General features: G+C 38.7%; 1 protein-coding gene and 1 long non-coding RNA gene across 40 annotated transcripts in view; one reads left to right on the top strand and one right to left on the bottom strand.

Moving 5' to 3' along the window:
• DAB1 (DAB adaptor protein 1) overlaps window positions 1–22,862 on the top strand; it is a 1,273,242-nt gene that overhangs the window by 1,124,799 nt on the left and 125,581 nt on the right. For 35 of the 39 annotated variants that reach the window (XR_013520113.1, XM_078331967.1, XM_078331988.1 and 32 more), the window contains one exon: window positions 8,497–8,595. Coding sequence is in view for 38 of the 39 variants with exons in the window: in XM_078331967.1 (XP_078188093.1) it covers window positions 8,497–8,595 (99 nt within the window). In the remaining variant the exon portion in view is untranslated. Of the gene's footprint in view, window positions 1–1,812; window positions 5,913–8,496; window positions 8,596–22,862 lie in introns of all 39 variants that reach the window. The other 4 variants (XM_078331983.1, XM_078331993.1, XM_078331981.1 and 1 more) reach the window with 2 other exon arrangements.
• LOC118143185 (uncharacterized) lies at window positions 24–2,735 on the bottom strand. The gene is made up of 4 exons (XR_004727419.3): window positions 2,603–2,735; window positions 2,392–2,510; window positions 1,462–1,556; window positions 24–208 (listed from the first exon to the last, which is right to left on the bottom strand). It is a non-coding gene; the product is annotated as an uncharacterized LOC118143185 (long non-coding RNA).

Raw genomic sequence — 22,862 nt, 5'->3', positions numbered from 1 at the left:
GTGTTTAATGTGAATGGGGAAAATAAACCATTACCATCATGATCATAAATAACTTTATTCATTTATTGGTTAATTAATTGGGAAGAGATTTCAATGAGTCAGCAAATGTTTATTGAGCACCTACCACGTGGAGAAATTTTGGTAGGCCCGGTTTTATGATTTTTGAGTGTATCACATTTTATTCCATTTTATTTTCATTTTGCAACTCCTGAAAAAATAAAAATACAAAATTATCAAATTGTTTCGTCCCTCACATTTTATGAATTTTGCCACCTTGTTATTTTTGAATAAATTTTATATTTTGCCATATGGTAAGAGAGGGTAAGATAAAAGTTGATTCCATTAATTCTTATAATTTCTACTAATGTACCGTAAACACTTTAAAATAATAGTTTTAAAGTAATATATAATCATATTTTGGGATTTGTAGATATCATGAAGAGGTTTCTGATTTTAAATACCATAAAGGAGTCTTTACTCTGAGGAATCTAAGAAATAAATTAGAATTTTTTAAAATATACAAAATAAATTATTTTATTAAACAGCCTTAAAAGTATACTGAAGTAACACTTTTCTTAAATTCTGATGTCCATATATTCTGTTTCTTTTTTAAAAAGGTTAAAAAATATTGAAAAAATAAATGATTTAGCAAGAAGTCTATAATCATATGTATTTCAAACATATATAACTATTTTTCTGATTACAGAATTCACTTATGTACATTAGGAAATATTTTGAAAATACAGAAAAATGTAAGAAAAAATGGAAATAATCCATAATCCCACAATCAGTGTCAACATTTTTCTGTATAATTTGCAAGCTCTTTTTGTGCTTTTACATACATAATATAGGAATTATACATGTATAATAAAATTGGAATTATAATTTATACAGTTTCCTGTCCTGGAACATTTTTCCTTTATCTAATAATTTATATTAGCTTTTTCCTTTGTCGAATAATATATATGAGCTTATATATTATATATATATATGCACATAAATATATCATATGATTTTATATATATATACTATGTATAATCATATTATATATATATATATATCTTCAAATGGCCCATGAAAATATTACTTTGTCAATGAAATATTTTCAAATGTAAGAGAACAGAAAAGCTTGTTAAGTGTGTAAAAGTATTAAAATGTGATAAAATCTGCATCACCTTTACTTTCATAAATGCTTAGTAAATCACAGTTATTATTTTTGTTTATGCTGTACAAATTTTAATGGGTTAGCATATATAACAGATGCCATGTTTCCCTATAGTACAGCTCTAAGAATCATGAGTTTTAAAACTCTTAATTTTCTACACTGGATATCCATTTATATATTTTCTTTTCATTTGTTAAGCTGTTATATACACAAACTTTGTTTTAATAGTTATGTATCTACTATAAAGTATACTAGAAAAAGACATAAAAGACATAAAATTATGATTCCACAATCACCTTGGAAGAAGTTAATGCACTTTTTTGAATAATTAAGCAATGTTACACAGTTTTAGTGTAGTCCAATGATGAGTTTTCTTCTGCCAAGTTCAAATCTGAGTAATAAATAGATAAGGATTAGACAGGAAGAATCCCAAACTCCAGCTTTCTGACTGATAAATGCTGGCCTAGAGGATGTGACTTTGATGCACAGCCACAGTGAGCATCCTTGAATGAGATGAGCTATTCTATGTGGTTTGCGGGGGCATTGGGCAACTGCAGATCCCCCTATTCCTTTAACCCCTACCCTTGCCCAGAGTAGGACCCATGACTCGTGCATAAGATCAGATGAGAATACAGTTTCTCTCTCAGTAGGCAGATTATACAGAGAGCCCCAGAAGAGATCGGTCTTTGTATGCTCAGCTGCTGCTTCAAAGTCTCCAATCAGATAGAGCCACACCTGCCATCCCAAGGAGACCCTGAGCAAAGATGGGGATAAGGGCCAAGATCTTGATTATTTCTGAAGTCCCTCTTCAATGAATATGAAGTCTGGCAAATGGAGATAAGCTCTAACAAATCTTAATTAAAAGACATGAAGAAAATGCAAAGATCTGGTTCTCACCCAAAGCCACAAGTGAGGAGGAGAAAGGAGCTTATGCTCCCAGCATCTGGGAGATAGCCATTCACCAGGTTCGGTCACAGAGCACCTCATTGGCCAGCTGCCTTCATGGAAACACTGAGGCCTAAGTGGGTCTGAGTCAGGAGTTACCCTCTGCTTCCTGAACATTCTCACTCAGGATTAACCTTGGTCCAAGCTAGCTGGACTAGGCCTAGCAATGGCTACCGATCGTGTGTGTGTGTGTGTGTGTGTGTGTGTTACCTGCATTGAAGTGCTCCATCTGTAACCTCTCATAACCGGGAGGTCCCTAAAGCCCTGAGAGATTGTCCTACCGTAACATACTCCTGTCAGATACGCTGAACTTGAGGGGTCCTTGGTTCCCAGACAGTTGTGTTTCATTATTTGCAGGTTTCTGTGAAGAATGTTGACATTTCAGCTCCCAGTGGTTTTTCTTTAGGAAACACGGAAACATAAATGATCAATTCTCCATTTGGCCATCTGCCCAGGAAAGTAAGAGACAGAGAAGTACAAAATGCCTCTTACCCTTGTAAAGAGGCCCACTTGCTCACGTTAGGCCATGTGAGGAATAAAATTCTGTTTCCTTTGCTAGACTCTCCAAAGCTAATGCATGTTCTTGCATTAGAGAGTTTTCTCTCTGATTGTAGGGGGTTGAGAGGAGATTCATATTATGAGTATGAGTGACCCATTGCCTGGCTACCAGCAAAGCATCATCATCATCATCATCATCATCACCTTGTTGACATCATAATATGTTAATTTACAGTCCACAAAGCATTTCCACATATATTGTATCTTTTGATCTTATGAGATACATATTAGCTTCCCTGTTTTGTGGAGAAGAAATATGAGGTTCAGGGAAGGTAAGGTATTTGTCTCACAGCCTTCATTTAATCTGTGATAAAATGAATTCTAACCCAGATACCCAGAGGGCCAATGTTGGACAAGACACAGTTCTGCCCTTAATTGTATTCTGTTTTGTATTTACATTTAATTTATTGTGGCTCCCAAACTAGATCTTAAGCTCCTATCAGTAAGCTACTACCCATTAGTCACATCCCACAGCACTGACTTCTAAAGTAGTCAGCTTTCAGAGACATTGGCAAAATTGTGGTGATAGGAGTTAAGGAAAAGGATGAGGTCTCCAAAGACAGCACCTGGAGAGCTAAGTGCAGAACCCTAAGTATGTCAGTCAGAGTCCTGAAAAAAACAAAATCTACCCTGGTAAGGTCAGTTGAGGATACTTTAATGAAGGAGTTACTTGCAAAGGGTGGGCAAATTTAAGGTAGCAAATGAGGGGTGGTGAGGAACTCAGAATGTAGTAGCAGTGGGAAGCTATTTCCACTCCTAGAAAGATATATATTTACTGGAACACAGGGAAAGCAGAATTGATAAGAAAGTCTCCCTTTCTCACCACACAAAATACAGCTACTACCAGAAATGTAAATGAAGGATGAGAAGGGAGTGGGGAGCAATGCCCTGAACTCTCTCTCTTTCCACCCAGTGATCTCCTGTCTGTGCCTTCCGTTGATGGAACACAACTGGAGCCATGGAGAAGGAAGCTCAGGAGACCAGAGAATTCAGTTATAGTCTGCAGTAGTCAGTCTCCGGGCAAAAATAGGACAGAGAAAGATATTTGTATTCCCTTTTTTAACTGTGGAAAAATAAAACTTAGAATGAGTTTTTTTCCCCTTGGTTCATATAGCTGGTAACTAGCTAGAAGGAGAATGGAGAATGGAGACTAGGTTTATTACATGGGGCTTTCTGGAATAGCATTCTGAGGTTTTCAGAATTCATGCCTGAGCCTGTTGCATTACACACATGCTGTATATGTTCCACGGAGAGCAGTCATAACATTGGGTGCATGTACCCTGCTGTGTGAATGCTCTCGGATCCCTTTCATGTATGTCGTACATCTGATTCTCACAGCAACCACTGGGCTGGACAGGGAAGCCTGTGAATCTTGGCTGGCATGCCTACTTTTTTCTCTATATGTAACTTCCTCTATTGAGATACTGCCTGCCTGTGACTCCCTTGGGCATGCCTGTGTCAATCATTTCACGCAGTGCCTAGCATGTGGTATTGCTTAATCATATCAATATTAGCTCTTGAAACAATAAGAACTGTTATTTCTGGGGCCCTCCTAGGTGCATGGTTTTCTTAAGTGTTCCGACACTCTTATGAGGTCAGAAACATGGTTCTCATTTTGGAGTTCTTCATTAGTAAGTTTGCAAGCTGTTGGTTCTACCTAGCTATTTTCTTTCTTTTTTTTTTTTCTGAGATGGAGTTTCGCTCTTGTTACCCAGGCTGGAGTGCAATGGCGCGATCTCAGCTCACTGCAACCTCCACCTCCTGGGTTCAGGCAATTCTCCTGCCTCAGCCTCCTGAGTAGCTGGGATTACAGGCATGCACCACAACACCCAGCTAATTTTTTGTATTTTTAGTAGAGACGAGGTTTCACCATGTTGACCAGGATGGTCTCGATCTCTTGACCTTGTGATCCACCCGACTCTGCCTCCCAAAGTGCTGGGATTACAGGTATGAGCCACCGTGCCCGGCCTACCTAGCTATTTTCATAAAGTTTTGGACCTACTAATAGCATGCATTATTGTATGGTCATGTTTTAAAAATCTATTTCCCAAAAGGGGCCCCTTAGAGAACTGAGGATTGTAATAGAAGGATTCCTACCTTGAGAATCAAGTCAAGATCACTGTTTGACTTTCAGTTCTATGACTCATTAGCTCTTTTAGGTTCGAGGAGGTCATTTGATCCCCTGGTTTTATGTTTCCTCATCTGTAAAATGATGGAGGTAATTCTTACTTCCCAGGATTGTGATATTGACTAAATTATATGACGGGTAAGAGAACCTCTAGCATAGGCACCCAAGAAAATGTTTGACTCTCTGGTTTCCAGGTTTCCAGTGGTGATTTACTAGGTCAGGTGGCTAATATGAGGCACAGAGTCCATAACAGGACCTGCATCCACATCTTCTGACTCCCTAATAAGAGCTGTCTCCTGGGCCTCTGTTAGTTCTGCACAGTGGCCATGAATAATCCTGTGGGGAGATGAGCCCCTGAGGATACTGTCTTGTGGCAGGCCCAATCTAGACTGTGTGCAGTTTTTCTGAGCTTGACCTATAGTCCTGTCTCACAAGAAAAACATGCTTGATAAAATGGGACTTTTCTTTCCCCAAAGATAGCACCTTATGGATTGTCCTTCTTTTTACCATTTGCCATGTAAAGTCACCATCAGCAGCCCCAAGCGGAAATGCTCGTGGAACATGTATGTTGGCATTTACTGTCCTTCTTTACATACAGCTGTATTCTACCAGGGAATTATTTGATAGCTATTGATACCAACAAGCAAGGGGGGCCTTGGTATCTAATCAGCACTGCTATGTTCCAGGAATTACTGCTATTTGATATTCCAGGAAATCTGTGAACTAGGAACTGTGAGGACTGTTTAGGAGATGGAGACATTGATGCTTAGATGCAGCCCTCTCCCCACCCCATCCTGTATTCTTCTCACCTAAAGGAAGAAGGAATAAAACCAGAAGGAGACAGTCTCCTCCTTTTGACAGTTCTTCCAGTACTTTCCTTTAGGAGAGCACGTCTTAGTCCATTTGCGCTTCTGTAACAAAATGCCTGAGACTGGGTAATTTATAAAAAACAAACTTATTTTCTCACAGTTCTGGATGCTGGGAAGTCCAAGATCAAGGGGCCAGCAGGTTGGGTGTCCAGTGAAGGCCCTGGTCTCTCTGCTTCCAAGATGGTGCCTGTTACTGCATCCTCCAAAGGGGATGCATACTGTATCTCACAACAGAAGAGCAGAAAGGGTAATGAACCCACTCTCTGAAGGCCTTTTATACGAACCCTGATTTTCTCTACAAGTGTTTTACCCTTATTACTTAATCGTCTCCCAGTGCTGTCACACTGACAATTAAGATTCAACACATGCGTTTGAGGGGACACATTCAGCCCACAGCAAGGAGCTCGTTATTTTCCTGTATATCTGCGATTGAAGGTTGGGGTGCGAAGGGGTAGTAATATGTATTATTTCACCCCAAATCCATCCAAGAACACAGATTTCAAAGTCAAGTGAGAGAAAGTCACTTTCCTTCTCTTTGAGTTCCTGCTTTACACTAGGCTCCATTCTCAGCCCTGGGTACAAACCAAATAAAACAAAGTTTTATGCACAATTGAGCTTTTGTTCTATTTGGCAAAGGCAGACAATCAACAAATGAATTTGTGAAATGTCAGATGGTGGTAACTTCCAGGAGGAAAATGAAGCAGGGAAAACAAAGGAGATGCAATTTGGCATAAGGGGTATGCTCTATTGGTTAAAAAGGGTCAGAGAGGGTGGCATTAAACCAAAATTGGGAGTTACCCCTGCGATTCCAAAGACATAGTTTGGCCATTTCTGCATGTTCCTTAAAAGCAACCCACAGTGAATTCATGGGAAAACAAGGAGCACACTGAGCAATCTCGAAATTACTGAATGTGGGGCGGGATTGAAGAGACAGAGAACTCTGCTTTGTTTCTGAGTTATGACTTCCTCTAACCTTTTAGAGATCATTCACTGGAGGAGGAGCCTTATGTCAATATGGAGCAGCTCTGAAGGACTGAAAGAGGAAGATTGGGCGGGGGTTGTAGGGAGAGAGACTTAGGCTCCCTAGAAAGAAGACACATGGATAATTACAGGTCCCAGCTCCACATGCTAGGAAAGCTGAGTTGTAGTTTCAGCTCTTTCACCAATTACCTGTGCCGTCTCAGGACTCTACCACCTTTCAGATTATCATTTTTCTCATCTGTCAGTTGAGAAACTTGGATCTATTCGCTTTAGGGTTTTCTGTGGCTCTATACATTCTGCATGTCTGTGAGTCTGTAAGACGTGCTTGAGAATGAATGGGAGACATATGAAAGAGGGAATTGCATACTAGTAGGTGTCTAAACAGGAACTGGAACACAAACTGTAATGGACATTCATGCATTTTCTAGAAGAAATTTTTATTACATTTCTTCAGTATACCAGGTATTGTGCTAAGTACTTTACGTAAATGTTCATTTAATTATCTCAACCATGCAAAAAAATACATCTACACTTGAGGAAGTGAAACTAAGGGGTTAAATAATTTGTCAAAGATTACACAGAACCAGGAATATAACTTAGATATTCTGATTCCACAGAATATTTCTATTACACAAAGTAAGGATAATTAAACATCCTCTTGTTGTACCTACTGCTCTCTAACACCAACCATTCTCTAACACTGATGCTAAGAATAGTACATAGTACTTTTTATCTCCTGAAAATATGAAATCAATATTATTTTAGATTTTTCTTCTTCTAAAAGCCCAGAACTATACTGCTGGAGAGTTAGGCTTATTCTCGCCATATTTAGAGGCTGCCAGTAATGAGAGGGTAGAAGCTTCAAGGTCCCTACTGCATGGTTGGTAACAGCCCCTGAGAGTGTAGATCCCTTGAAAGGTCTTCATCCCCTGAGTTGTACCCTAGTATGGAGCTCATGCTTTCCTGTAACTGGCCACCACAGAATCTAATTTGAAAAGCAAATGTCTTTATTCTTAACTTGAATCATATCAACTTTGGGGGACTCTGGACAGCACGTATTTGTTTCGCAATTATTTGCTGAATACCTCTTGCCCTCCAGGGACTGTCCTAAGCACTAGAGATAAAGCAGTGAGCAAAGTACCATCTCACCCTTTGATGAAGCTTACCTTCTCACTGACTGGTAGACATATCTTTGGGTTATAAAACATTTGAGAAAGTGAGGAAACAGTTTTTTTGATAAATGGAATGCAAGAATGACAGGAACAAGGGTAGTGGTAAACAGAAAATGTCTTTGGATAAAAATTACAATCAATAGGCAGTTAACTATGATAAACACATTTTTTTCCAGCAGAATGGACAGTCTAGCATTTGTTTTTATTTTCTTTCTATTATCTAAAATTGATTCATATGAAAACTTTTTCCAGAATTATAAAAATAAAATTATATGTAGGAATATATTTAGTGACTCGCCTTTATTTAAAAGATTAAAACCATGTCTAATAGAAAATCCAGAAAAGACATCAACTTGAAGACCATATTGTATCTATCTTGAGACCCCCAATTCTGAGCTGAGCATCTAGACACCATTAGGAATTCTATGAATCATTATTAGTTAAGTGAGTGAACATTCAAATATTTCTCTGTACAATGTGTTAGAACTGCTAGGATAAGCATTACCTTAAAACACCAAGTAGATGTGAGTGCATTGAGTAGAGAAATGTGGAAGTGTGAAGGAAAAGCAATGTGCATGATTGGTGGCATTGGTTGATGATATCTGACGTGCCTTTGGGACCAGAGAGAATTTTCAAATGAAAACGCTAAAGTAAAAGCCATGTTCTTCCTTTCAATAGGGTGTTGTTGCTGGCGCTCGTTCCAAAGGAGAACACAAACAGAAAATCTTTTTAACCATCTCCTTTGGAGGAATCAAAATATTTGATGAGAAGACAGGGGTGAGTAAAACAATCACATGGCATTGTGAAATTGAATCCATTGACAGATGTGCCCTTAAAAGCCTCTACTTTCTGGGCAGGCATATAAAACAAGCATAAAAACACATAAAGCAACTGACAAACTTGATCAACTGTGATCATCCATCAAAGCAAGTCTCTTTACTGACTTGGCCACAGTATGACTGCACTGTATTTCTTACAGTGTAATTGTGATAAAAGTGTCACATTATCTTGGTAATCTGATGGAAGATTGATGAGCTTTGAAGATCAATGGGTAATGTGACAGTTTCAGTTAAACGTCTTGGTATGTTGGCAATTTTAATGACATACGTCCTAGAGGGAGATACATGTACATCTTTTGACTCGGTCAAAGCATCCAGACTCTCTTGAGTGTAACCTGGAGCACCTTGCAATTGCTGTAATCAAAAAGAATAAGTGGAGTTCTCAATCTTAAAAAAAAAATCTATCACTGCACGATCAGGAAATTTAAGGGCTGATATGTTTGTTGAACCCACCAAAGAAGTGGTTTGTATTTTCATCAACCTTACAGCTGCAATTAACTTCCAGATTTATCCCCAGGGCTCTCCTGACACTGTCAGTCCTGTTCATTGATGGTAAGGGGAAAATAGAAAAACCTTCTACAATCAATTTTCCAGGAGAACAAGAGTCAAATAGAAGTCTTTTTCCTTATATGTATTCAGTGTTTTACACTTCCATGTATGCCCACTTTCATGAATTTCATGAAGATAATTTATCAAGCACTTTATAAACAATACTTAACTAGCCGAGTTACGTGACCTTGGTCATTTTGCATTATTATTTTAACGACTAGTATGAAAATAGCATAAGGGTAGTAAGATGATAGTTTAAATGTAAAAATGGATTTTCTTGAAAAAAAGTTATAGAACAAAATATTCATAAATAACTAGTAATAGAATGGATATTTGTACACCCCTGATCATAACACCATTACTTTCAGCAGACAAAAGGTAGAAGCAACCCATGTCTGTAGATGGATAAATATATAAACAAAATGTTGTATATATAATATATATACAGTGAAATTTTATGAAGCTCTAAAATGGGAGAAAATTCTGACATGTGCTACAATGTGTATGAACCTTGAAGACATTATGCTGAGTGAATTAAGCCAGGCACAGAAAGAGAAATATTATATGATACCACTTACGTGAATTACTTAGCATAGTCACAGTCATAAAGACAGAAAGGAGAATGGTGATTGCCAGAGGCGAAGGAAAAGGAAAAATGAAGTATTATTATTTAGTAGGCTTGAGGTCTCAGTTCAGGAAGATGGAATCTTTTGGAGATGGACAGTGATGATGGTTGCACAAAAATGTGAATGTGTTTAATGCCACTGAATCGCACGCTGAAAAATGGTTAAAATGGTAACTTGCATGTTATGTATTTTACCACAATAAAAAATAGCTAGATGTAACTCCCATTGCTGAGTACCTCCTATATACTAGATGTGTGTTAGTCAGTTTACATATCGTTTCATTCTCACATTTCTATGAGGTGATAATAATAATAATAATAGCTACCTCATCAAATATACATTATGTGCCAGGCATTGTGGTAAGCCCTTAAAATGTCAGGTTATTTAATCCTTACAACAACTCTAGGAGGTATATGGTACATTATTATTATTATTATTATTATTATTATTATATTATTATTATTAAGACAGAGTTTTGCTCTGTTGCCCAGGCTGGAGTGCAGGGGTGCAATCTTGGCTCACTGCAACCTCCACCTGCCGGGTTCAAGCGATTCTCCTGCCTCAGCCTTCTGAGTAGCTGTGACTACAGGTGTGCACCACCACACTCAGCTAATTTTTTGTATTTTTTTTAAGTAGAGACAGCATTTCACTGTGTTAGCCAGAATGATCTCAATCTCCTTACCTCGTGATCCACCCACCTCAGCCTCCCAAAGTGCTGGGATTATAGGCATGAGCCACCATGCCTGGCTGGTAGATGGTACTATTATCCTCATTTTATAGTTGAAGACAGCAAGGACAGAAAAGTTTACATAACTTGTTAGCAGTAAGGGGTGAAAGGCAGGATTAGAACCTAGGCAGTCTGGCTTCTGAGACCTTGTGTTTAACAATGATGCCTATTATCTCTCAAGATGAATCTTTTCTAAGTTTATCCACATTTTATATTCTTTTTCTTTTTTAACTTAGGTCCAGGGATACATGTGCAGGTTTGTTATATAGGTAAACTCATGTTACATGGTTTGTGGTACAGATTATTTTGTTACCTAGGTACTAAGCCTAGTACCCCATAGTTATTTTTTTCCCTTCTTCTCCCTCCTTCAATTCTCCACTCTCAAGTAGGCTCCAGTGTCTATTGTTCCTGCCTATGTGTCCATGAGTTTTCATCATTTAGCTCCCATTTATAAGTGAGAACATGTGGTATTTGGCTTTCTGTCTCTATGTTAGTTTGCTAGGGATAATGGCCTCCAGCTCCATCTACATTCCCACAGAAGATGTGATCTCATTCTTTTTTATGACTGCATAGTATTCCATGGTGTATATATACATTTTCTTTAGTCAGTCAGGTGCAGCCACAGAGGAGACACAGGAGAGCCTCTGGAAAAAAAAAAAAAAAAAAAAAACCAGTTTGTTATACTCAGAGGGTCCTAGAGACTGGAGCACAGCACACCACACAGGGCCACATGGGAAAGACACCAGGGTGGTCAGGAGGCAAAAGACAAGGAGCGGAAAGGGGAGACCTAAGGCCACTCCTTGGTTTTTGGTATTGGGATTCCCGCTGGAAAGGTAAGGCAGGTCAGGGTGAGCGATTGGCTAGTTTGAATCATTTTGTCTGGCTTTAAGCTGTAAGGGTGATTCCCCTCTGCCTGAGATGGTGAAGACAGAGGAATATTGCTTTCTGGGGTGTATGAGCCAGGTAGAAGAGGGATGGCTCTGGACTGAGTAGTTTGCATATCAAAGACAGAGTCCTTTTGCTATGCTTAAAAACTGAGAAGCAGTCTCTCCCAAGCCAGTAAGATTTCTTAAGATGTCAAAACATCATCATATACAGAAAATTAAAAAAATATTTCCAATACAGCCCAGCATGTGGGAAGCAGAACTGGGATTTAACCTCAAGTCAGCCTGAATCAAAAATCAATGTAATTTGCCTCTGTTTTATAGAGGAAGGTGGGCCTATCTGGGGACACCTTGGCAGAAGGGAGTTTAAGATGAAGGCACTTACTAGCATTGGTAGTAAAAGGTTTTGAATTCAACAGGATTATAAGCCTAATGTAAGCTTTATCTGCCTTCATAAAAATATGGCTTTAAAATCCTGAGCAGGTAGGTTCTCTTTCCTGGAAAGACCATAGTTTGGAGACCCATGCTCAGTTCTAAACTCTGCATTTTAAATTGGATATAGACAAATGGAAACATACTCCAATGAGGAAGATCCAGGCAACTGGGGACCTGGAAACTGCTGAACCAAGACTTCTCAACACAGACATGGCTCATAAGATCTTTGGGATACAGGAGGTAGAGAACTCTGGGCTTATACAGACTTGTAGAAAATTATTAGTCCTCCAGCATTCTTTATGGGAGCTTAGTAATGTGGATCAAGCCCAAATGAGAGATATTTTCACGATAATTTATATGCCGCAATATATGATATCATCTCTAGTCTCTTCCATTACCATGGAACCTGGTATGTGTAATCAAAGGGACAGAGGCAGAGGCAAAAGGTATCTGGTGTTTTATCTTGTCCGAGGGTCATGTTTTGGGCTTTGCTATTTTATCATGGACCCCACCATCAAATAGGCTGTGCCCAGATCATTAAAGTTCTAATTGCCTTGATTTTAACTAATTAGGGTAGTTTATATTCTTTACTTTTATCTGCATCCATACTCAAAGTTGGCTATGCTGTCCCCAAAGAAAGATACCACCAAACCTTGTAGCACTATTTTTTTATTCTTTAGCTGGACACAAAGAGAACAACAGTAAAATAATTTCCACCCAAAACCATTTAGATTTATAGAGGAAATATTAGATCCCTAGTGGAGAATCAGGAAGGAAGCAGAGTTGAATATTTTCTGTCTCACTTAGTGTACCCCAGCTTTGTTAGATTAACATTAGACTTCTGTAGCACCTGGAAATCTTAGCTTGTTAATATGTCTCAATGAACGTCCTAGAAAATGGTTAAAAGGAATCAATATCTTGAAATATGAAGTAGAGATGATAAGGATCAGGGTACCCAATATTTATAGTCTTTATTTTTTTGTTTTGGTTTTTGTTTTTTCTGAGATGGAGTCTCACTCTGTCACCCAGGCTGGAGTGCAGTGGCACAATGTTGACTCACTGCAACCTCCACCTCCCAGGTTCCAGCAATTCTCCTGCTTCAGCCTCCTGAATAGCTGGAATTACAGGCATGTGCTAGCATGCCCAGCTAATTTTTTTTTTTTTTATTTTAACAGAGATTGAGTTTCACCATGTTGCCAGGCTGGTCTCGAACTCCCGGCCTCAGGTGATCCACCCACTTCAGCCTCCCAAAGTGCTGGGATTACAGGCATGAGCCACCATGCCCAGCCTTAACAGTCTTCATACCTCCAAAGAGTTGTCAAGTAGGAAGAGTTGACTTGTTTTGTGTGACCTCAAAGAACAGAACCAGGACTAATTGATAGAAGTTTCTAGGAGGTGATTTCTGTTTATCAGTAAGAAAGCTTTTCTATCAGTTAGATTAAAGTTCAGTGGACTGCCTTCTGTGTGAGAGAGTTCACCACCACTGGAGGTATTCAAGTAACAACCATCTGATGAGATATTGTTGAAGAAAGTCAAGAAGATAAAGTACTTGACAAAGTGACATCTAAGTTGAGTCCGGAGACTAATTTTAAGATTCTGTTTGTCTCTTAGAGTCATATCTATTGATGCTTTTTATTTGAAAAATCTCCATGGGAGATTATGAGCAGGAACAGTTTATTAAACCTTGGTCATTGCCCAGCAGGGGACTGACTAAATTGTGCAGCATGGGTTCTAAATGAAGTCTTTTTTCCGTATCAAAGAAATGGAAAACTGGATCTTTATCATTTGGAATGACAGTCTTAGTTGTTTATCTCATCTATGGTATTTTTGCACGAGCTTGACTGCACTTTTTTTTAAAACCAAGAAAAGAAACATTTGCAGAACGTGACAATAGCTAAAATCCAAAAGCTGTCAAAAATGTTTTGATCCCAATTAAAGAGACCCTTTGCAGCAATTTACACCCTGTCTTGAATTTCAAAGAACTCCTGATCCCAATCCTTATGTGAGTAAATTTCATTTTATCATTAGTTTGTTGCAGGGAATAAATCAATAGTGAAAGCTGTTCATTTTTTTTAGATACTTAGATATTGCTAAATATCATGATATTACTAGGTCTGTAGACCAGACGAATGGATGACAAGGAAGGAGTTATGTCATCTTCATTTTGCAGATAAGGAGACTGAGGTTCTGTGAGTGTCCCTGACCTGGCTGTTGACTCAGAACAGACTTTTTGACTCCAAGACTTCCTAGGGAACCTCACTAACTCTCCTGTCTGCATTCACCATTTTAATCCATAGAATTATTACAAATTTATGCCATAAAAATGATATATACTTCAGGGCCCTAAAGGTGAGTCTGTTTCTTAGGATGAAGGGCAGTGGTCTGCATCAACTTTTCAAGATGTTGCAACATCCTTGATGTCACAGACACCTGTGAATTTTGCTAATTCATTCGAATGAGCCAACTCTTATTTAGAGCTATTAGGAGCACCAATCAAGTAAGCTACGGCGATTCTATGAAGTAGATGCTATTCATATCACCATTTTGCAGATGGGAAAGCCAAAGTCTATATAATTTAAGTCACACAGCTAACAAATGGCAAGCTTGGTAGCTTGGTCCAGATTCTCTGATACTAGTAAGGTGTTACTAGTAATAGCATACCAAATTTTTTAAATGATTTTATAAAATCATTTTATGTTTTTATTTCTATTAGAGCAGATTCCCTATTATCTCTGTCTTATTGTCACTGTTATTCACTTTTTCGGATAAGCTTTCCTGAGTGAAGACAAAAGGGGTGGAGCTACCACTAGGGCTGCTTCATGTATAGTTTGTCTTGGATAGATATAATGTGGACAGTATCACCTATATATAGGTAGGCAATACAGGTTGAGTGTCCCTTATCTGAAATGCTTAGGACCAGATGTGTTTCAAATTTCAGACTTTTTCAGTTGTTGGAATACTTGTATTATATATACTTATCAGTTGAGCATCCTAAATCTAAAATCTGAAATGCGCCAGTGAGCATTTCCTTTGAGCATTATGTCAGGGCTCAAAAAGTTTTGAATCTTGGAAAATTTTAGGTTTCAGATTTTTGGATTTGGGATGCTCAATTTGTAACATATTAGATGCCTACTGTATGCCATCTGCAGCTCTGAGGATTCAAAGATGAATAGGTCACTGTTCTTGCCCCTGAGATGCTCATAGTTCATTAGTGAACCCAGACTCACAGTGTGAACTGACAGCTGCCAAGATACAAGTGTGAACAGAGTTGTCCATGTTCAGAAACTGGGGTTTATCTTTGCCAAATATGTTCCTGAAAAATTTCACTGACTTGGCAGTGAAGGGGTAAGTTGGAGAAGCCCAGATAATTAAGTCAGGGAGAAGAAAACTGTATTTCTAAAGGCACAGATATCTGAAAGAGAAAGATATGTATTTACATTTACTCAGGATATAATTATTGGGTACCTCTCTAAACATACAGATGAGTAAGGCCCCATCTTTTTGTTCATTACTATTGTCTAGCTAGCACAATGACTCACACATGGCCGGTGCCCAGTTATACTTACTACATGAAAACTAATGTGACATCATGATTAAGAATCATAAAATGTACACAAAATGACTAAGATATAGCAGCTAGGAGGTGAGAGTGGCCCAGGATTCAGTATTGTCCCTCAAAATAGATAGGTAATTGTGTTTTAAATACAGTAACCACACTTAAATTTCAGGCTGATTTAATAATTTATTCCTTAGTGAAAACCACGTCGCCTTATTTGTGCCTTATTAAAAACAAGTCTGTTCTCCTTTCAGTTCAAACTGGTGGATGTTTTGAAGAAGGTTTGGAGAGAAAGGGAAATGTCCTGGGGAAGGAGATAGGAAAAAGCTGAGGAGGCTGCAGAGCATCACGTTGGGACCTGGTGGTCTCTGGGACCCAGAAGTATCTGGGATGTTGCTGTCATTCTAGTCAGTCAGACAGTGCACAGGACTCTCACAAGACTGGGGATAATGACTAACCTGTAAATATGACGGTGCGGTTTGGAGCAGGCTCTCATGGATCTGTCTTATTTGACATCCAACAGTTCTTGGAAATTTTTTTATCCCCCTTTTATAGATGAATCAACTAAGGTACAGGTAGGTTAAGTGACATTATCAAGTTCCACCCTGATCAGTTGACCCCCAGGCATCACTCTGTCACCTAAAAGAAATTGAATTTGAATTAGAACTCTGTAACACCTAAGCTTGTTTTCTTTCTTTTGTTTCAGAGATTCTCAACCTGACTGATTCTGTGTCTCTAAGGAGTGGTTAGGAAATGTATGTAGACAGTTTGGTAGTCACAACTTTTTGCAGAGGGGTTGGTAATGCAGAGATTTAATTGTTAAAAGCCAAGGCTGCTAAATAATCTGCAATATTCAGGACAGATGCATAAAGCAAGAGATATTTTCCTATGCCAAATGACTTTCTAATGTCTTTCTAGACATTCATGTAGATGAAAAACTTCTTGGTAATTATGTGAATTTAAAAAGGTAACTCTATTTTGCACATAAACAAAATATTTTTACCCACATGCATCATACTGAATTTTCCAGAAATTCAATTAGACTAAGAGAAAGACCATATTATTTCTATTTAACTGAAATTTTTTATCCTTTCACTAACATCTCCCTAGTCTCCCTACCCAACCCTCCCTCTGATAACCACCATTCAATTCTCTGCTTTTCTGAATTCAGGGCATAAGTGAGATTATGTGATATTTGTCTTTCTGTTCCTGGCTTATTAACATATTGTCCTCCAGGCTCATCCATGTTTGCCAAATGACAGGATTTTCTTTTTTATGGCTTGATAGTATTTCATTGCATATATATACCACATTTTCTTTGTGTATTCATTTGCTGATACCACACTTAAGTTGATTCCATTTCTTGGCTGTCATGAGTAATGCTATAATGAACATGGGAATGCAGATATCTCTTCAATACACTGATCTCATTTCTTTGGATATGTTTGCAGTAGTGGGACTTCTGGGTCATGTGGTAGTTTAAAGTAATTTTTCTTAATGTCTATGTGTCTGTTTACACATCCATGAGATTGGGATAATAAAAGTATCTATGTCTTAGAGTTGGTGAAAGATTAATCCTCTAAGAGTTAGAATAGTACACAGTAAAATAAAAAGCCCAAGGTGTTAAATAATATTATGTTATTGGCTATATTGTCCCATCTCCTATACAGTCTATGTCCTCTAAGTAGAATGAAGAAAGCCTTTTATGATGTTCCTACTTCATTTTCTTCTTACCATATCCTACCTAACACATTATCTGTATCGTAATGAGTTGACTCACACTCCCATCAGACTACAGGCTCCATACAAGGTACGCTGGCTCATTCATTGTTGTATCTGCAAGGCATGGCATGGGAGACCCTGGCGTGTGACAGAGATGCTAATTGGTCATTGAAGATAAAAGGGAAGGCATCCAGGGACAGATAGAATGAAAGGGAGAGGAGGGAGGAGCAAGGAAACAGTAACTACATCAGCCTACAATGAAATGCTAATTCTCTGGCTGTGATATTGGAGACCAAGATGCTATATACCAAAGATTCTAGTTTTGCCATATAGACAGTAGAATATCCGTAATTCAGAATTAACCAGTCATAGGAGGTCAGAGATGGAAGGTCCCTTAGTCATAAACTAACCCATGCAATTGTGAATGAAGAGATCTGAAACTCAAAAAGAAGTGATCCACGAGATCTCCCTATAAATTATTTGCAAAAGCCTAGTCTTGAAAATTGCTCAGAACAGATTTGAGTCATTTTCTGATGTTCACAAAACAGAAAATGGGGAGTGTCCTCTGCTTTTTCCCACTTTTTAATTTTGCCTTTCTTTTCTCTACAATCTCTTCTCTCTAGACCACCCCCAGACTCTTTGCTTATTATCTTCAATGTCCAGGGATTCTGCTGGCCCATGGCTGGCCCAGATCTATTTTAATGTCAAACAGATAGAACCTCTAAGGGTAAAAATTGGGTCTCTGTGTAGTCAGTGTCTTGTTGGATGATATTGAATTTTAATTTATCACAATAAAAACATCAATTTGTAGCTAAAAATCAACATATTTTTAGAAATTGGCATTGTCAGGAAGCTGCCTCCATGAGATAATTTATTGGACCAAGTTTGTAATTCATGACAGGGAAAAAGAGTGTCACAATGCTCTGGAAAGTAAGACCATGAATGTTTTCAAGCAGAGTTGGTCAAGTCAAATTTTCTTAATGATTCCTCTTGTTAGTCTTGGTCTTTAAAAAGGTATAGTGGTCGTGTTTTCTAAGCTAATTGCTTTTAGGTGCTTGGCCTCGTCTAACTCAGTCCTGTAAGTGCTCAACTAAGAAGACACGATTCCCATTAGACAGATGAGAAACTGAGACCTAAGAGGTAAAGCAACTTACACAAGAGCAAATACCCAGCAAATTGTGGAGCTGGAAACTGATCCCAAGATGGTATGGTGCTAAGGCCCATGTTCTTTCCTATTCCAGGCAATGGCATCTCTCCCCTTCATGGGCATAGTTAGGGCCTCTTGCAAGCAAGTGATCCTTCATCTACTCAGCAAGGGAGAAGTCAGACTGCACTTAGGCCCTGTGACTGAAGATTTACAGTGACTATTTGGGCCTCTGAAGAGATATGGGAGGCACTAATCTCAAAGATCCAGAGCCTAAAATTGCTGGGTGACCTTGGGGATGGTACATCTGCTTGCTATACGGGCCTCTGTTTCCCCATCTGAAAACCAAGGGTCATATGGCATACGTTTTCTTGAAGAGCCAAATGGTAAATATTTTAGGCTCTGAGAGTTATACAGAGTTTAAATATTGCAGCTGTTTAATTTTGTCACTGTGATATCCAAGTCACCACACACAATAGTAAACAAATGACTGTGGCTACATTCTAATAAAACTTTATTTGTAAAAATAAAGTCATCTGCTGGCTCTGTTCTGGTTGATTATTAAGGATTATTCTAATTTTCTCATTCTGATCCCATGATGGGCCCATGAGCCCTCTGAGATCGGAGGATGAAGACCAGGTAAAAAGCTATGGTTTTTTATATTGGATCCTTTGTTCACTGCTCTTTTGTGGCTTATTTTGGGATGAGTGCAGAGTGTTTTATATAAACTTTCAAGATAAATATTCATCTCTAAGGAAATGTATTTCCTGCCTCCCTCCCTTCCTCCCCTCCCTCCTTTTCTTTTCTTTTCTTTTCTTTTCTTTTCTTCCATCTGTCTATCTATCTGAGACTCTAACTCTGTCATGCAGGCTGCAGTGTTGTGGCATGATCTTGGCTCACTGCAACCTCCACCTCCCAGGTTCAAGCAATTCTCATGTCTCAGCCTCCTGAGTAGCTGGGATTACAGGTGTATGCCACCATGCCCAGCTAATTTTAGTATTTTTAGCAGAAACGGGGTTCCACCATGTTGGGCAGGCTGGTCTCAAACTCCTCTCCTCAGGTGATCTACCTGCTTCAGCTTCCCAAAGTGCTGGGATGACAGGCATGAGCTACCATGCCCGGACAGGAATTGTGTTATTCATTGCTACCATCTGTTGAGTACTGATTGCCAGACATGGTGCTAAGTACTTCACATAAATTTTTGTCATTGAATTTTTACAATACAACTATTAATTATGTATTCTTATCCCCATTTACAGATGAGGGGACTAAGACTCAGGAAGATTAGGTCACTGGAACAAAAACTACTCTTAAATTTTTATCTATTTGTTTCAAAATCTACTTATTGAGCACCTACTGAGCCAGCGAGTGTTCTCAGGGATTTGGATACGTTGGTGAACAAAATGAAGGTCCCCACTTTGTGCGGTTTACATTCTAATGTGGAAAGACAGAAAAGAAAAAATAGGCAAACATAAATAATATATTCTGTTAGAAAATAATCAGTGTTATAGAAAAGGAAAAAAGTGAGGCAAGGTCAGGGCATTTTTCCACTGTACTTTCTTTGTCCTCATGAAAGGGCCTGTGACATGTGTGCTTTGTAAATCACAAATATTAACATGCTCTGGGAGCTTCCCGTACCTTTGAGGGTCAACTGAGTAATGGAGAAAGACGCTTCTGAAAATTCTCATCCAAATTCCAGAGGCTGTTACACTTGATAAATCAGAGCTGTCCACTTGGGTGTCTCTGCTTTTATTTAGACGGCTGATTGCTTTATATGGGGTCTACTGTTTATTGTTTTTCTATCTCCCTCATTTATTTTAAATTTTAATTTAAAACTCATTTTCCGTGACTGTGCCTTGGTTATTTAATAGGTGCTTCTATTTTTATGAAGACACTCCTTACAGGAGCTGTTTGTATCAAAATGATGATACTGTAATGAGGCACAGCACTGATATAGTGATTCTTTGTGCATCTCTCAAGTGCTTTGCAGTGATGGTCAAAGGTGGAGAAGAATTCATAGTTCTGGTTACAATAAAGAAATGTGGTGTCATAGAAAGCAAGGGACTGGGTCAAAGTGAGAAGAGACTAGTGAAATTTATCTTTTTGTGGGAGAGAGTTATGTCTGAGGAAATGCAGGCTGGAACCTGGGCACAGGGTGACCAGAGAAGAGCCCAGGGGCTGCATGACCAGGATGGAACCTGGGGTGTGGGCAACCTCAATTGCAGACAAAGAGCTACATTTGCCATTAGCAGGCTTGAATTTGAATAATTAGAAGTATGCATGTTGAACTTCAGTGAAGAAAATAGCAATGAAAATAATGGTAATCATAATGATATCACTTACTGTTTTGCCAGATCTTTCCGTAAGAGGTTGACATACATGTCATTTTATACTCTATGACTCACGGAACCTCTTAGCAGTTCAGTATTCTCCTTTGGACTACTAGAGCATTAATTAGCTAGCCATAACAATTTTGCAAAATAGAGGTATCATATCTTTTTCATAGACTGCGACTCCAAGGTTCAGAGAGGTGCAGGGACTTGCCAAGATGACTCAGCCAGTCAGGGGTGCCCTGTCCTCTACCTTGTTTCATACCACCCCTATGTGCCTGCCAAAACAAGGAAATGGGTATGAGTGCATCCATTCTGTTCCAGATGCCACCTGGAAAAGAACGCTTCAGTGGTTTACTGGCTTCTTTTCTGTACTATAGTTACTAACTATACATACTTAATTTTCAATTCTAGAATTAACAGTGAGATGAATTTAATACCTCTACATTTTTAGATCCTATACTCAGTCACTACTTTTTTCTTGGAATTTTCACTGCTTCTCTTTAAAATAAGAATAACCATGCTAAGCTGTAAAGTCTCAGCATGCTCTTCTATTTGTGATATGAAAGATGGGGAGACTTTTAAACAAAGATAAACAAAAATGCTAACTGTTTTGTTATGTATATGACTTGAGGGCAGGGTCCATGATTTGGTCATTCTTGTATCTCCTACCTCCTGGCATGCAGTCAGCTCCCAATAGTTATTTGTAGAATTGCACTGAATTTTTCGTTAAAACGTCAAGAAGCCTCTGATTGATCTCTTTGTCTAACTATGCCAATAAACCTTTGATTGCTGTGGATGGCATCTGAACTCTGTAAACTGTCTTCTCGCTGAGACAGAAAATGGCATCTCCACCACCTCTTCTGGTGGGCTTCAGTGATGCAACCCACTTTATTCCAGCCATGTCTGTCCTTCTTAGGGTTCCTTCAATTTGTAGATGAGTAGGATATTGCATAAAATATATTAAAGCTTGCATATAATGTGTTAAGTGTCAACTTTTGGTCTTATTAATGACCTTAATGCATAGGTAACCTGCTTTTCCCTCAGTTTTCCTTCTATTTACCCATCCATCTAACTTGCCTTCTTCCTTTCCCCATCCCTTTTCTCCTACTTTCATGTACATGTAGATATACTCAGCTTTTTCATTGCCATGTGTATTTTTTTCAGTTATGTAATACCTACTACATATAAGATATAAAGTAGAACCTTCTATAAAAGAAGTGAATATCTTATGTAGACTGACAGCAAAGTAGGTACTGTATGGAGCACTACACTAATATTACAGTTTAAGTTCCTGAAGGACAGAAACTCTGCCTGATAATCTCTGCAGCATGTAAGTCTCAACTCTTTCATTCATCCTGTGCCCTTCCAGAGGAGGAAGCCCTCCCCAAGGGTGGGAGTACCTTCAGGGACCTATTGGGTCTGCACCTCCAAATGTTGATGCCTGTGCACCCTAGGCCCTGGAGCATGTATGAGGAACATGTGTAAGGATGATCTGAGGGATGACAGGGAAAAAATTAGCCTAGAAGAGCTGCTGAGATTGTGAAAGATGAACTTGGGGTATCGTGTCTTCCATGCTGTGGTGACTGTGCTGAGTAAATTATGCACACTGACTCATTCTGTCCTCACAATTACACTATGAGCTATAGATATTACTAACGCCATTCTACCGCACAAAGCAATGAACATGAGGGATTAGGCCAGGGTTGACGGGTGCAGGGGACAGGCATTCTGAGCACTGAGGATAAAAGCCAGTGACTATATGGTTCTGACTCAAGCCTCAAGCCTCATAGTCTGTCTGATGAGCCCAAGGTCAGATGCAGTATGCAACCATTTCGGCCCTAGGCAGCTTCTGTACTGTGGCTTCAGCCAAATATTTTTACTGCAATCACCCAATTCTCAGTCCCATCCCCAGGAGCCTCATTCATATAGCCCAGGGATTTGCTTGCCAGACTAGATTTGACTTCTAAAAACTATTTAGAAAATTAGGTGATTGCAAATCTGCAAGAAATTACCTGAGAAGTACAGCCTCAATATTTAAATTAAAAATGCTGGCACCTCTAAAGACCAAGATCTGAATCTTTCATGATGTCTAAGAGATGTGCAGACATTTTAAAGTTCTATATTTAAAATGTTGAGAATAAAGATTGTACTGGTAATTGTCTAAACTCAAGACCGTTGTAACCTCACTTTTGAGAAGACAGTTCATCTTGCATATAAATGGTTCCGATG

The sequence above is a fragment of the Callithrix jacchus genome, chromosome 7, assembly GCF_049354715.1.
Source record: "Callithrix jacchus isolate 240 chromosome 7, calJac240_pri, whole genome shotgun sequence".
In the NCBI taxonomy this organism is placed as follows: Eukaryota; Metazoa; Chordata; class Mammalia; order Primates; family Cebidae; genus Callithrix; species Callithrix jacchus.
This window is presented reverse-complemented; position numbering and strand designations above follow the sequence as displayed.